Raw genomic sequence first — 16,860 nt, 5'->3', positions numbered from 1 at the left:
CAATTAAAAACACATCAGTGACTCGAACTGTTGCACCTGCTAACATATTCCTTTATAGCCCCCCCACCAGGCTGCAGTTTTTTAAATAGTTTCATTATTACTGTCCTACAGGGAGAAATTATCACTATTTAATGCATAGTTAAAAACACCCCCAGGCAAATGCACTATTTAGTCCTAAAGACGTGATGGTTTTTAAAAACTATTCCCCAACTCTGTATCTCATACCTTTTGTTAATGATTGATAAATCAGAAGCAATGGATAGGCTTATGGATATTCGCCACAGTCAGGGCCAAATATATATTTTTTAAATTAACCACATATGGTTAATATGGCGGTGGATATGTGATGTGAGCCAAAGAGCCCAAAAAGAGACTGTTGCAGGATACATAATGGGCCGGGAGGAGGGGGGGGGGGAGCAGAGTGAGGGAGTGGGGCCGCTGGCCTCTATCCTCAGTGAGTAATGACCACAGAGGAGGACAGATGATCATGTTCATCAGCTCCCAGAACCCAGGCTACCAGCCCCCCCCCGCTGGGGAGGATCAGTCAGGCTGATGGCCCATAATCTGTGTGTGAGCGGGCGGGTTATGTGTGTGTGTGAGAGTGTGTGTGAGCCTGTGGTTGAGCAGGGGGATGAAGAGGAGGCTGGGTGACGACAGTGATAATGACAGTGCGTAGTGTGTGTGTGTGTGTGTGCGTGTGTGTGTGTGTGTGTGTGTGTGTGTGTGTGTGTGTGTGTGTGTGTGTGTGTGTGTGTGTGTGTGTGTGTGTGTGTGTGTGTGTGTGTGTGTGTGTGTGTGTGTGTGTGTGTGTGTGTGTGTGTGTGTGTGTGTGTGTGTGTGTGTGTGTGTGTGTGTGTGTGTGTGTGTGTTGGTGTGTGCGCATACCATTGCATGCAGAGGAGGAGGAGTATGTGCCCTATTAAAAGCACTAACCACATTTATTACAAAGCTATTTTATGTCCGGCATTTTCAGGGGTTGCTTAAGGAGAAAATTGGGTGTGCTGACTAGCCTTTTCATTAGCACATCATTAAAGTTTGAAAAGTAGCTAAATAGCCGAGGCTGGCGGTACATATTGAAGAGCTGCTAAGTGCAGGCTCAATATCATTAAAGCAATTTCTATGGTCAGTTTGTGTTTTTTGAGGAAGTCTCAGCCTTAAGCTTTCAACTCAACTCTTTCATCAAAAGCTGGAATCTGAATGAAACTTGAACTCTTCATTCAGGGTTCACTTAGAGATCTGAGTTAAAAGAGGAAGGCTGATTTCCTACATAAATAGACTGATGAATGAACTTTTTGGAGGACATAATTACAGGATATTAGGTAAATGTAATTTGTACAGCCACTTGAGCCTGAATTGTTCTTTAAAACGAGAGAATGAGAACACATTTCTGAATACAACTGAATTTAATTAAATATACTGGTCGTGATCACAGTGTTTTAAGGTTCTTGATGAGCTTTGTCGAAAAGACCCTCAATCTGTATCTGAATCTCCTGCAGCCTTGTCCTTTCAGCTCTCAGAAAAGACAGAATTGATCGGAGATTCAACCTGTATTTACATCAGTGATTCCCTCTGCAAAAAAACGGTATCTTGCTTGTCAATCAGCAATAAACTGTATTGCTTTCCAAGCTAAACTGTGAGAATGATCAATTCCGGGCAATGATCTCAGAGTGTGTGTGTGTGTGGCATTGAGAGATAAAGAGAAGGCAGCTTTAAGTGTAGTATGTGTTTTACAATGACTCCAACCTTTAAAACATCACCTCCTTGTTTCAATTCATTCTGCTCTACTGCCATCTGAGCAAGCACAAACAAACACGGTACATAATATTTGCTTGGTGCAGAATGCTATGAACGTCTCATCACTTCAGTCGCATCAAATCAATAGTCTCCAGAGAGGGGAAGTGATTTCCATTCTAGAAATTGTCTTGAGTCAATCTGTGGAGTAGGTGTGAAAAGAATAGAGTGTGCCATGTTAAACTATATCAATTATGCTGATTAAGGCGGGAATGTTTGGCCATGTTGGCTTGTATAATTTCCTATGTATCCATGTCAAAGGATATTAGGAACCATAATAGGGTTTTCCTCCATGGAACCCCATTGATATTTTTTTTTTTTCGGTTTAGAGTTTTATTTATTTGATGTACTGCATAACGACATAGGATCATCTTAAAGAAACTATTGTCATATTGCTTTTTCACTATGTCATCTTTGTTAATGTTGAATTAAGTTATTTTGGCAATTTTGTTTGTAGAGTAAGTCCGGGGGACAATTTGTGCCTTCTGCAGCACATTTGTTTCAATTTTTAAAGACAAATCACAAATGTAGTCCAAAATGACCAAGTGCTTTAAATTAAGTGGTTTCTGGTATTCAACTTGTGTTATTGCATTTGATATTCTCTTTTATTTGAGTTGCTGTGAGTTGTCAAAGATGGGCAAACCACCTGCTGTAGTATCTGGCATTGCTCCATGTTGTGTCCCTTTTGAAAAATGACCTAATAAAGTTCCTAGGTTATCTGTTAGGGTAGCGCTCTAGTGCTTTATTGTTTTTCACAAGGAGGTATGACCATATATCTGTGTTTACGATACAATCATATTATATTTAACATTTCTATATACCTGCTTTAATGTCTGATTATTTTCATTTCGTATTCATATAAACCATAATTACTAACACATTAACATATTTAATTTATATTTGTTGTCAACTAATTATGATTAAAAAATCTGCATTTTACTGAATTAAACCAGTTTGTTATTTTCCCGTATATTTGTTTGGGATTTTCGTGGTGGTGATGTCCCCTTTTTGTTACATTCATATCGCAAATTATACCTCAGTGCAAACTATGTATTGATATGATTGCACTCAATTTGGGGCTACTTGCTGCCCCCTTTATGAACTGAGGAGTATAATCGTCAATAAACTCCTTAACGGAGTTCCAGGGCCTGATTTTCCAACGCCCCCTTCGGTTCCTATAAAAGGACATTCAGTAGAAACGGCTTCACTCTGTTGATGATAGTGGAAACACCTGGCGCGGAGATTTCAGGTTGCAGCTCCAGGATAGGTCGTTCCTCCGGTACCCTGAACGGCACATCCCACTTCATTGAGCTCGCCAGTTGTCAATCTCGCCTGTAAAACCTTCCCCCGAGATATAAAATAAGCCGCGTGGCTCTCCAGATCCTGCACTATTTGCCCAGACGGCATCCGCTCCATTCAAACACCGAGTGCGTCTCTGCTGCGGTGCGTTGCGCGCAGACTGGAGAGAGATGACAAGAGCCCCGCAGAACTGGCCACATAAACATGGATCTCTGTAAAACGCTGATTTCGGTGCTTTGGATATTATTGCTGAACATAGATGAACACTGTCACGCCGAGGAAGGTATGTGAAAACATCCTCGTTTCGTTTTTTTTTACCCTAACCGCTCGTTGCAGCAGGCAGTGCTTATCGACGGACAGATGTCCGCGGAGGAGATAGTTTGGTGTTTGTCCTGTGATGAGAAGCAGGCGAATTCTGCCTGCTGATGAGAGGACGTGAATAGTTATGTGAACAGTCTTTCATTTGCTTTCAAAAACACCGATCACTTGAAGGAGATATTGCGCCTGATTGTGGAGAGACGCGTCTCAAAAAGCTGACAGATTTACGCATTTGTGTTCAGCGAACTCAACGCGTTAAGCCCCGAATAACACAATGTTGTAAACAAATATGGTATATTTAGATTGTTTTGTCCCTGTATAACAAACTATAGAAATACTTCATTACAATAACTTATCAAAAAGACGTACAATTGATTATTTATAAATGTACTCCACTGTACGTTGTAAACTAAGAGTGATTTAGAATAAGCATTTTATTAAATTGTATTTTTTTTAAGACAATAACTGTTGTTTTATCTATTTGGCCAAATAGTAGAGCCCCTGTCTGCTTCAATCTGCAGTTTCTGATTTATTCAGAAAGGAAAAGTCAGTTCCCTTCAGGCAACCGTCCTTCTCAGAAATAAATCCTAAGTCTGTTGTCACAAGATTTAAAATTGTGTGGTGGGCTTTTGTCACGGCTTCTTTGTGCAACTATTTTCTTTGTCTTTTCATCTTGTGACAGCCACTGATGCTGTGGCAAGGACAACAGCATGCATTAGAGGCTGATGCTTATCCCACTGCATGCAACTCTCCTCCATCTCTCAGCACAGTTTTATTGGTCTCACGTACTCTCTTTGTCTTTCCATCAGCATTAAACTAAGAATCATTATCACAACAGTAATGCAGGGGAACGATTCACTGAGGGGGTTTTATCAAGATTAAATGCTGATGTGGGATTTGAATTGCTGGCTTGTTTAATTGCCCCTGTGCATCTTCACTGAAGTGTGTCAGAGAGAGGGAGCTGCTGTGGTCCAGCAATCTGCCGCCAGCCTGGCCGATTGCCACAGATAAGTACTTTCTGCACTAAAGTCCCCAAAATATCGCAAATCTATAACTTGTATCGCTTGAAACTAAGCCACAGCGTTGATTGAATTTGTGTGCCTCTGACCGGCTGGCTCAGGTGAAGTCAGGAAAGTATGCCTAATCTTTTCTGAAATTGTGAAGTGGAAAAAGAACATAATGGCTTCAGACCCCTAGGCTCTTTATAAAGAGGGACTTTTATTGGCAAGGTGCTGTTGAGCCGAGTGGATTTTAGATACACACACACACAGGCAGGTGCATGCAAACACACTCCTCATAAGCCAAACACACACTTGTACACAGTAACCTATAAGCACTCTTGTGTACATGTGGCCCACTTCACAGCCACGCATCATTGACGCACATCAATGCACACACAACTCAGGATCAAATGCACACATACTCGCTTGACACGTATATGTTGCGCTTGCATGCGAGCTTTCTCATAAAAGATACACACTTTTGCACATAGCGTAACATTTTCTGGCACTTAAGGCCCTTCTGTGTGTGCAGATACTCGTTGCACGAATAAGCCCTCACGCACACATACATATACTCTTTAATTTAAATGTACACATTTATATTCTTTAATTGACCGACACACACATTTCTTCATTTAAGCGTACATGCACGTCCTCTCGAGCATTAGATGCAACACACGTGGACTCATTGCCAGATTGATTTGCTTCCCTGGAATGCTGGGTAGTTGGATTTGGATGCTAGCTTTTGTTTAATTGCTGTTGTGACAGCAATTAATTGCTGTGAAAGCAATGTGCTCCTGAAGGCTGGTATTGGCAGCAATTTCTCTTTATGTTGGTACGGAGTTTGAAGATTGACCAAACACTGGAGAGAAGTTTGCCTCTTCTTTCCAAATTCTCTTGCGTTGTATATTTTAAATTAGGCAATTTATGTTCCTGTGTACCCATGTTCTGTTGTAGCCATGTTAGCTGTCATTTAAAAAGTGTCTGCAAAAGTGTTAGCTTATTTTTTTTGGATTGTGGTATCTGTTCAAACCCCATTACAGCCTTTATGTGGTTCTTTAGTGTTTTTATTGTATTCTTATAGCTTAAATGTCCCTTCTTGTTCATCTGTGCTCCTTCTTATCAGTATTTTAGTGGGTTGCAGCTATATGGTTATTTATCCCTCGTGCTTTACTCTTCTTTCTGCCTTCCTGTTTTCCTTTGTTCTTCCACTATCTTCTCATATGTCATCCTTCCCTCTTTTCCCTCTTCTCCTCCTCTCCTGTACACGCCTCTCGAATCCTGAGCTGAGTTAGCAAACACTAATACGGCCGGGGGGCTCCGTGCAGGCAGAAATGGTGTGTCCACTATCCCGCACCGGCACCTCACACACTCTCAATCTAACCACTCCCCCTCCCTCCAGGCTGCTTTTTCTCATTCCCCACGCCTCAACGCTAACACACCTTGGCATCTCATCGGGATCTCATTTACTTCCCCACTCCTCCCTCTCCCTCCATCCATTCTGCAGCAAGCCGAGAGAGGGCACGGCTAGGTACAGAACAATAGAGGCAGAGTGATGGAGAGCAGCAGAGTGATGGAGAGTGGCTGAGTGATTGAGAGAGTCTCGGCGTAACCTGTGGGTTCGTGCTGTTTGTGCGGCTGTAGTTTAGTTTGATGCCTCACCGTGTCAGAATTGCCAGGGCGACTCTTTTCTTGGCAGACATTCAGCCCATTGTTTACCTGCAGCATTATTATGCCTCTCTGCCCCGAAAAACCTCTAATGTCATGTGTAATATCAAATGTACTGCTGACCTTTTCCACCATGATGCTTGAAGCGGGGTTAGTTCGGGATAAAGTCTTGAGTATTTAAGCTAAAATGCAGTTTTTCTGGCGCTGACAATGTGACTAAAAGCCGGTCCTCTCACAGCAGTGAACTGTTGCTGAAAGCCAAAAACCTAATATAGTTCCACTCTAAAATAAATGTACCATTACGTTATTCTCTATCTTTATCTTAAAGGTTATAAGTGCTGTGAAGAACTGTGAAAACCTTTGTGAAAGGTTTTTTTTTTTTTTTTTGTAGAGGTTCCCTTCTGATCTGAATCCAGCATATCTGATTCTGTAGCACACATTTTAGGAGTAGAAGAAGGCTTTAATGCAGCGAAGCACAAAGTAAAAGTGATAAAGTTTGAGGTTGGTGGAAGGTTTAGGCAACGTTTTTTACTTTGACGACCGACTGCAGCCTTAATTCCAACGTCCTCATTGACCCCCGTGTGTGTTTGTGGTGGCTTAGCATGAGCTAACAAGGAGCTCTGATTCTTTGAACTTCTCTCCAGTAACTCTTTGTAGTCCTCTTGTCTCTGCGTGTTTGTGATATGGAGTCATAAGATATTGAAATGAGCTACATCTTTTGGGTTCAAACTGTCTCTCCACCTCAATTTGCTCTGACCAAGAGGATTTTGCTTCCACTTGAGTCTCTCATTGAGGGTTTTTCATCACGCAAGCTTATGCTTCCCCGCGTCCTCTCTCCTCCCATGACCCTAAAATCTTCCCTCTCCGCCATGATGGAGTTTTTTCCAATCCCTCAAATGCAGCTTGGGGCGAGAGGAGGCTTCTGGATTAGCTTAGAGTGAGCACATGAGTATGCTACGCAAAGTTTGCAAGTAGCAAAGCCTTTCTACTAGTGGCATGCCTCACAATAATCTTTCATGTGGAAGATTCTGCTACTATGTCCTGTAAGAGGTGCGTTTCTATGGAGGCGTCCACCTCTAAAACCTCAATGTTCGCTTGATAATTACCTGGCGTTTTAGTAGTCTAACCTCTATCTATCTGAACCCCTCTGAGACTTTCCAAAACCATTTAGGATTTTAGGAATTTGAGGCACGATCAAGTATCTGTCCGGAATTTGAGTCGCTGCAATGTCAACAATTCCTTTCTTTCTTTTAACGTGAGGCAAGGGCAATCTGTGGATTGAAAAATGACAAATATTCACTATTCCTCTACTTCCATTGATAAGCCCTCTATTTTAGCTACATCTAGGTCTTTATATCTCTGTTTACTGTTAAATTGAGCGCAACCTAATTAAGTCACTATTCATTATTAAAGCCCTCATATATCATATGATTACTGAATCAGTAATACTGAAAAGTAGCACTCGGCAGTCATCTGAATGACTAATATTGGGTTTACCAGCCATTGCCAGCCTGGCAGAGCAGTGTAGCTCCACCCTCCCAGGCATCAATTGGGACTAATTGTGTGTGATTGATGCCGGCTTATTGCTGCTCTGTTGCCGCTGCATCGGTCCATCTTTGGCCGGCGTAGACAGCCTTGGACTTGCGTGCGTGTTGGATCAGATGACTGTGACCTCAGCAAGTATGAAAGGTCAGAGTGATTTCCGAAGATGGCAGGCATAGCGCCGCGGCATTCTCTCCTTGAGCCCTCTGGGAATCATTTCAAGAGGAGAGGGAGGAAGGGCAGAGGCACAGGTTCGGTGAAATGTGTGAAGGGTGGGAGACAGGAGGAGTCCCATCCAAAAGATGATGCATTACACGCGGAAAATGGAAGAGGAGGTGTGTTAGGTCGAAGGGTGAGGAAAGAGTGAGGTGGATTTAAAGCGAAAGCCAGGAAACGGTGGATGCCGGAGTGACATAAATACATTTGGAGGGGAGTAAAGGCATGTGGGAGGCAGCAGGTGATGAGGGAAATGTTAGCTGCCACCACTGCTTTGTTCCGCAGCCACTTGTATGTTATACATGTAATCAAACAGACCAAGGTTTCCTATTTAAAAAAAAAAGCAATGCAGCAGCTCAGCCACATCCTTATTCACCTCCCACTCCACATTGACTGAGAATGATGGATGAATTGTGTGTGTGTATTGGATCTCAATAGGGTCACCTCATTTTCTTTTGTTCAGGGTCAGGACATTAGTACAGCATCGGGGCTATTCTGCTGGATCGGCTAGAATGAGCCAATGGAAAGGGTGGGAGGGATGTTCTAGAGCGGGAGAAAGAGCCGTCTTTGTGTACATATGGGAGGGAAGACGGGGGTTTAGCAGGTGTTTCAGCCATATTGGACAGTGAGGACGGGGCTACGTGCAGCTGCCTGTAATAGATGGAGGAACTGCGGACAGGCTGCACATTTAGATATTTGTTTAATTGATGCATCTATGCTGAAGAATGTTGAGCGGCAGTCAGTGTGCATGGAAATGCTTCCATCCATGTTTCTAGGTATATGGAAGACATTCTCTAACCCCTTTTTGCAAAGCATCCCTACAATGTACAGCTTTGGGGGAGTGAAAACCAATTGTATTTTGCTCTATTAATCTTAACAAACTTGTTGTTATGGTGAATTATATTAAAATGAATGAAGGTTGTTCATTTGTGAAGGTGATAATAAAATTATTGCAGCGCCAGATTAATTTGTAATGGAAGAGGAAGCCCAGAATATAGCTTCAATTTAGTAATGGTTGGAAAGGAAATAGAATTACATTTAAAAAGCAAGATAATGCTCACAAAACACATACAAACAAATTAATAAAATCACATGTCAAGCAACTCGTATAAGAAGATTTTTTATTTTTTTTTTAAACTTTGCCAAAAATAACATAATATTTATCACATGATAATGGAAAAGAATGTGTGTCACTCCTCGTATATATACAAACAATGTGATTGCCAACATTTCCTATCTAATTATAAGCCAATGTAAAAACAATTGTTGTTTCAGCTGATTTATATACTCATGAAAACATAGCTACAGTTATATTCCTTTTTATTAGGTATTTGTCTTGAGGAATTCAGACCTTACATATGAAATAAGACAGTAGACAAGAGTAAGTTTGCACGCGGTAGATTAAGGGTAGTGAAAAGAAGTCTAAAAAGCCTGTAATAAAGCATGAACCAGAGCTTCTTTTATCAAAAGAACATGTGCTTTTATGCAAGAGTCCTTTGTGAATATCTCAAGGGCCTGCTCTCTAAAGGTTCTTCAAAGGTTGTGTGCAAAAAAAGTCAAATTAATACAATTGAAAAATATATTAAAAATGTCTCCCACCACCAGCATCCTGAAGTAAATACTGTTTTTGTTTTGGTTTGCCAGATTCTTATGTGAATGTCGTAAACACATTATTTATTGCTTTTCTTGGGACACTAATGGATTAGATGAGTTCTCTTTAGCTTGCTTTCAGTCCTGAGGTATCTAAAGTTGATAAATGTCATTGGTGTGCATTAATGCGGAGTTGTGCTTTTAGCAGGGATTTGTGCTCAGGGTGTTTTGCATAGAGAGTAACTTACTGCATTAATGCGAGGCTCGGTGTGGGTGGGCATGTTGGGAATTGACAACTTGGCCGAGCTCAGTCAGTCTACCACCCTCACACTTCCAGCAATTCATTTCCTTGTTTTTTTCGAAAGTGAAAACTTTCACTCATGTTGAGTTTAAAAGATTAATGGTATTAACAATTTGAAATGTAATTTTGTTCCTTACTGCGAACAGGAGATACAGGCTAGATCCAACTGAATCCAACACAAATCTGATAAACCTGAAATATCAAGTACTTTTATGGCTCAACCCATGATTGACCAGTTTTTCTTATTTCTTTCTTTACCTGACCCAAGATCTGTTTTCACAAATTTCAAGGACTGAATGATCTTTTACGTGACTCCAAAGTGCACTCAAATGTGATAGTACTGATGGTGTTTTCACCAAGCTTGCTTTTAACGTATCAATTTATTTTGGATCAGTCACCGGCTTCAAGGTGTGTGTGTGTGTGTGTGTGTGTGTGTGTGTGTGTGTGTGTGTGTGTGTGTGTGTGTGTGTGTGTGTGTGTGTGTGTGTGTGTGTGTGTGTGTGTGTGTGTGTGTGTGTGTGTGTGTGTGTGTGTGTGTGTGTGTGTGTGTGTGTGTGTGTGTGTGTGTGTGTGTGTGTGTGTGTGTGTGTGTGTGTGTGTGTGTGTGTGTGTGTGTGTGTGTGTGTGTGTGTGTGTGTGTGTGTGTGTGTGTGTGTGTGTGTGTGTGTGTGTGTGTGTGTGTGTGTGTGTGGGCGCAGTCCCCTCCAGAGGTTAAATGTGTTGCCCTTTCTTTCAGATGTTAGCTTAGAGGCCATCCGCCTCAATTGGGCCTGGTTTAGGCCATCCCATCAAGCTATCATGGAGGTGACCGAGGTCCTTGAATGTACAAAGAGCCAAACACAGTTTATATGCATTTACCCCTGCTTCTTTAAAGAATAGCGTGCATCGTAATGTGAATCATTCGTTTTAAAACACATTTCTGACATGCAATTATGTATATGGACAATATTACTGTTGTTTGGGTTAGATACCCAGATGTTGATTTTGCAAATATATCAGTTTACCATTTGTGCTTTCACAAAATATTTATGAATTACATTTTTTATGAATTTACATTAGTTATGTAATTATAATCACTAATATGCTACCAGCTGTACTGCAATGTAGCCTTTTAAACTGGGGAAAGGCTCTTGCAATAGTATTATATCTAAGACAGTATATAATACATCCACAGCCCTATTGTCAATTACTTTTACTTATATACACTTTAGTTTTTCCTGCAAGGACAGTATCATTTCTGGTATTCAAATTTCTAAAATCAATAAGTTACTCAGTCTGGAGCAATGCTGTTTCTGGGACAAAGTCATCCATCCCATTTTGAACATTTTGGATAGGTTGCAGCTGGGTCATTGTTGTCAAATAGTTCACATCCAGTTATGTAACAGTTACGTAAGCAGTCAGAGCAGACTATCATGTTGCTGTAACCTTAGGCGCAGTCTTTGTGTGCATGTACCAAGCTGGCCAACATGTTTTAAAAACACACAAGAAACCACATCTTGTCATACTCTCAGATTCATGCTTTTTCTCATACCGTCCAACCCACAGTGCAGCGTTTGACACAGTGGACCACACCATCCTGCTAAATAGACTCAGGGAGTGGGTAGGCATCTCAGGGTCTGCCCTCCAGTGGTTTGCATCGTACCTCGGTGGGAGAAGTTTCTCTGTGGCGGTGGGCCCGTTCTCATCACATAGCACTCCCCTATCCTGCAGCCTGCCCCAGGATTCTGTTTTAGCCCCCCTTCTTTTTGCCCTGTACATGCTCCACTTGGGCCGCTTAATTAGCCAATTTGAGGGTGTCTCGTACCACTGTTATGCAGATGATATCCAGATATATTTCTCTTTCAAACCCGTCAAAATGGAAATTGCAAACACCCTCATCACATGTCTGTCTGCAATCAAGGAGTGGATGTCAAGCAACTTCCTACAGCTCAATGCATCGAAAACGGAAGTCTTGATCCTAGCGGCTGATAACATCAGCCGCAAGCCACCTGGGTTCATTCAGTGGTAACATAAGGGCAAACATAAAGAACCTTGGTGTAACTTTCAATCAGTCTATGCTACTAGACAAACACATCAAATTTCTGACCCGTACCTGTTTTTTCCATCTCAGAAACATTGCCAAGCTCAGGGGGGTTCTATCAAACGCAGAAATGGAGATGGCCATCCATGCCTTTATTTCATCCCGGCTTGATTACTGTAATACTCTGTTCTCCTGCCTCAACAAAACATCAATAAACCGGTTACAACAGGTCCAAAACGCTGCAGCCAGATTGCTCACTGGTTCCAAAAAAACATGCCCTCTCCTCATCATGTTCCCTGTCCATCTCAGAACCCAATTTAAGGTCCTAGTTTTTACATATAGAGCTGTCCATGGCCAACCCCAGCCCATTAATGACCTGATCCACCCTCATAGCACAACCCGGGCCCTGAGGTCCTCTGAGCAAGGCCTCCTAAGGGTGCCCCGAACCAGGCTAAAGACTAAGGGTGATCGTGCCTTTGAGGCGGTGGTCCCAAGGCTATCGAACAAACTCCCCCAGAAAATAAAAACCTCTGCCTCAATAGAGATTTTTAAGGGGCAGTTAAAGACCCACCTTTTCCGACAGACCTTTGGGTCGTCGTCGGAGGTGAGTTAGTAGCTGTCTTTTATTGGTGTTTTATCCTATGTATTACCTGCTGTTGTTTTATGTCCTTTATTCTACATTTTATAGTTGTACTGTAAAGCACTTTGTACATCCGTGTTGAGAAGGGTGCTATATAAATAAAGTTTTACTTACTTACACGCATGGCATACTTGGGCACCCAGACATCTTTTACAGCTGATGCAGTTCATTGCTCAGCCATTAGCATCCCCTCTTCATCTGCTGTGTCAGTGTCCGCCTGGCTGGCTCTGGCTGAAGCTGGCCGACCTGTGAACACCGCCTCCTAATGTGCTTTTCATGTCTGCTGGTCCTCCTCTGCCAGGTTGGCCCTGATGACGCATGTTAGGACAACTTAATGTGTGGAGAAGATGAGAAAGATACAATAGAGAGTGTTGATTAAAGTTTAATTTATTTCTATACATTCAATACTGCAATGCTATGTAACATCAATTCCTTCAGAACTCAAACATCAGGCCTTCGCACGTTCTCAGGCACAATTGCATACACTCACCTCTATTATGAAACAAAGCAGTCATAGACATAGTCTTTCTCTGGCAGCCGCGTGACTGTCAAAGTAATCACTTTGAATCAAGCTGCAGCACTTGTTAACACACACACATTTAAAGCAAAACAAACACTGAACACATGCAACTCAATGCATGTGTGTTACTTTCATGCACTTGCTTGCATATTGGATGTCTGAAAGACAACCATTCGCTGACAAACGGCACCAAAATAAAATGCAACTAATTTAGCATTTACGGCTTCGTGTAGGGCAACATTGAAAATCCGAAGCCATTGTCTTTTTAATTATATTATTACTCTTTCTATTTTATATACTGCCCATACCTGCCACCTAAATTACCAACAATGCAATGTTTTATGCTAGTAGCAGCAACCAATGGAGAGTAGCAAGACAATTTATACAATTTTGTTGGTTCCTCACCTTGTTGTCAAGTGTTATGATTAAACGACTCCCCAAGTACTTGAAAACACCACGGCACACATCTGCTTTTCACAGGAAGCCAACTTTAGATTACTTTTGAAATTGAATGATATAGTACTGATGTTGATCCTGAAAGACAGAATAACTACTGGCAAACATTAGGGGATGTTTATGCATTTTAAGGATTTGTGGAAATTAAGGATTCTTTAACCTGAGATTATTCTTACGAAATGCTTTTTTTCAGTTATATGATGCAGTTTTTGTGCACAAAAACAAATAATAAGCTAAAATCAATTCAAAGCCATAATATTTGTGCAATTTGATGAGATAAAAGATCCAATGAAATCTGTTATCAAACGGGCACAAGAATGATGACACATGTCCAGCAGGTGGACAGACCCACACAGCTTTTTGTCGTGTGTCGCCTTTATCTCTGCCTTTGAATGCTCCTTCCACCTCCGCTCTGTAGTGGTAATGACCGTCATATTGGAAATGTGTCCAGCCGGGCCTCGTAAACCATTACAGCGTGCCTAGGAAACCCCATTAATCTTTCTGAGAGGCGTTTGACCTTTCAAACTCATTAGCCACAGCTGGTGTGTAGACAGACGTGAACGCATACACAAACCGCAGACGCACTCATACTCACTTTACCCCCGGGTGCAAACAACATATACAGGGATGCTCAGGCAGACTCAGACCATTTGCACACACGCACACGCACACGCACACACACACGCGCACACACAGGTGAAGTGTGAACGCAGCAGTGTGTGTTCTGCCAATATCGCCTTTACCAGCTTGCCATCCCTCTCTCTCTCTCTCTCTACCTCGGTTGTCTCTCTCCTGTCCTTTCCATCCCCTTGCTTCCTTACCGTGTGGGTATGGTCAGTGACCTGGAAAATTGCCCGACCTTTTAATACGCAGCTTCCTCGGTGATGAATAAATACATAAATCGCGCGGCTCCGGCTCAGTCACTTTTATGATACCCCTCCCTACCCCGATTCTTCCCTCGTGTGCACCTCATCACACACCGTCATCTGCACCCACTCAATATAGACACAGTGCAGGAAAGCAGGGGTGTCTTGAAGTGATAGCCCCCTGTGGAGAAGACTATCCATAATGAAAGGGTGTTAGTGACTGGGCTTGAGGGCGAGAGAGTGTGAACAGCGTAGATGGCAAAGGATGTAATGGGGTGAGTGGGTAAGGCAGGTTAACACGCCAGCATGGTACCTGTTCCTCTCAGTTCATCATCAGGCGAGGGCAGGAGTGATGGTTCTTTGTACATGGAGGTGGCAGAGGATGAAGTTTTGCGAAAGGCAAGGACAGTTGACACAGCAGCATGGGCCCTGCTCTAGTCAGTTTATCAAAAGTGTATGGGAGAGCCGAACAGGCTGTAATAGGCTAAGTGGTTTGGCTGGGGCAGATAAAACATATTCAGAAAAGGGGAAACTGACAATGTATGAACAATTATTTAAAGAGTGTGCAGAGGTGGTAAGGAAAGCAGGGAAACCGAACTTCGAATTTGGCACAAACCTGACCCGGCCAGATTCACTCAACAAAATATTTCAGCCCTAACATTGCTCGAAGCGCAAAGCCAATATTTTAAAGACAGAACAACTCTCAGGTCAAATGTCCCTCAGGAGATGGAGATAGAATATGTGTGGGAGGGAGAGATGAGTAGTAGTGCAGAGAGGCAGATTGAGAATATTTGATTAGTTAAAAAGCAGCCAGAGCATGCTTAAACCCTAAACAATTGTCCCTAAAAAGTAAAAATACTTTCTTGAGGTTTCTTGTCAGAAAACAAAAGTTGTGTTTGCATTTGTTGTTTCTCAGAAAAACAGCATGTTTGTAAAAAGAAAATGAAATAAGTGCACTTTATTTCTCAACATATTCAAGTTCTTGTGTGTCCATCTTAGCGAGACAAACACAACATATGCCTCATGAAGCCCTTATGGCACTCCACAGGGTACGGATGTAGGCTCTTGGCTACTTGTTATTATGATGTCAATAAGTACATTTCTTCACATATGTCTGTGTGTTAGTGTGTGTTTGTAGAGTGATTGTATTCATTTATTTGTGTGCCTTGTGATTGCAATCAGTGTCATCAGTTCTGGACGGAGCAAAATCACTGTTGCTTTTCAGCTACAAATCTTTCCTTCCTGTTTGCAAGGGAAATAGTGCGCAAGCTAATCAGTGCTCCAACAAGCCATCTAGTCGGTGAAATCATGGACAACCAGCCATTTAGGCAGGTCATCTGGCAACCAAATGGCCGCTACAACAGCCAGTCAGGAAGCTGCTTAATCCAGCAGTCATAATACAGTACCTATTCGGCCCATGCCCATTGCCATTTTGTCCTCTCGGCTGTCAGTCATCCAGCCAATCACATAGCATGGCATTTGATGAAATAATCATTTCAGCGAGCAGCCCCTGATTGTCTGTCAACAGCGTGAGCACCAACCGCATTACTTCCTGTGCTGTACCTCCAATAGGTTAATACTCACTGAACCCTCATCTCTGAACCTACATGATGCATAATCAGTCCCAAAGCATCAACTGTTCCCCCTGGTACATCAAAGGAAAGAAACATTGTTCCTCAGGCGATATACAGATACAGCACAGCAAGTTTCCTGCTTGTTTTGCACCACAGGTACCAGAACCAGATCTACATTGAGGCTGTATTTGCTAAGAAAATATGCAAATCAAGTTGTAGCACCAACAGCTATCAAAAGAGCACTGCACAAGCAAAACCCAAAAGTAAAAATAAATCTACACCAACTGTTGAGAGTACAAATCGTGTGCCTCAGCTGGAAGACTCATCCCCGTTCTGGTACCCTAAAGCATCCCCTTTAACTGGGGCATTCTCTGATTTGAGATTTGAGGATGTGAAACCCCCTGCTCTGCATGACTTGCAGGTCATGAAGTTCATGAAAACATTGTAGTCATTTTGAAAAATGATCTGGGTCACTCAATAGACCAATCGTGTTTTCTCTGGTCAGTGCACGCAGAGACGCCGCCAGGGATTTTGGGCCCCATGAAAATAGATCACATTGGTTACTTAAACATTTTCTTCTTAATGTTCTAAAAAATGTTGGGCCTTTGTCAGTCATGGGCCCTTAGAATCGTCCTAACTTTTCAACCCCTCACGGTGCCCCTGAGTGCAGGGCTGATAGCCTTTTATTGATGTGTTTAGGCTTGTTACAGTAAATGGAAGCTGTAGTGTCAGGCTCTGGGAATTTTAGGACTCAAATTCAGTTTTTAAAAAGGTAAAATAACAAAAGGCGAGCTTTATTTACCAAAAAGTTGTAGACGATAAGCAAACAAGATATCATCCATAAATCCGTAACATGAGCATCCAAACAAAACCGACAGTCAAACATGGAGGGTGACAGGAAAGGTAAAGACAAACAATGAACCAACACCGAACACAGGAAGAGACAAGACTAAATACAGGGAGGGGTAATCACGAGACGAGAAACAGCCAGGCAGGGGAGGAGAAACATAAGGGCAACAGGTGAACACAATCAGACAATCAGACACACCAGGGAAACT

General features: G+C 42.3%; 1 protein-coding gene across 2 annotated transcripts in view; it reads left to right on the top strand.

Annotated features, from left to right (window-relative positions):
- The first annotated feature begins 3,020 nt into the window (after positions 1–3,020).
- Positions 3,021–16,860, top strand: part of epha10 (EPH receptor A10) — a 147,784-nt gene continuing 133,944 nt past the window's right edge. For both annotated transcript variants that reach the window (XM_079654732.1, XM_079654731.1), the window contains exon 1: positions 3,021–3,373. In XM_079654732.1, the coding sequence (XP_079510858.1) occupies positions 3,295–3,373 (79 nt within the window). In that variant the 5' untranslated portion in view covers positions 3,021–3,294. The remainder of the gene's footprint in view (positions 3,374–16,860) is intronic.

The sequence above is a fragment of the Notothenia rossii genome (assembly GCF_949606895.1).
Source record: "Notothenia rossii genome assembly, chromosome: 10".
In the NCBI taxonomy this organism is placed as follows: domain Eukaryota; kingdom Metazoa; phylum Chordata; class Actinopteri; order Perciformes; family Nototheniidae; genus Notothenia; species Notothenia rossii.
This window is presented reverse-complemented; position numbering and strand designations above follow the sequence as displayed.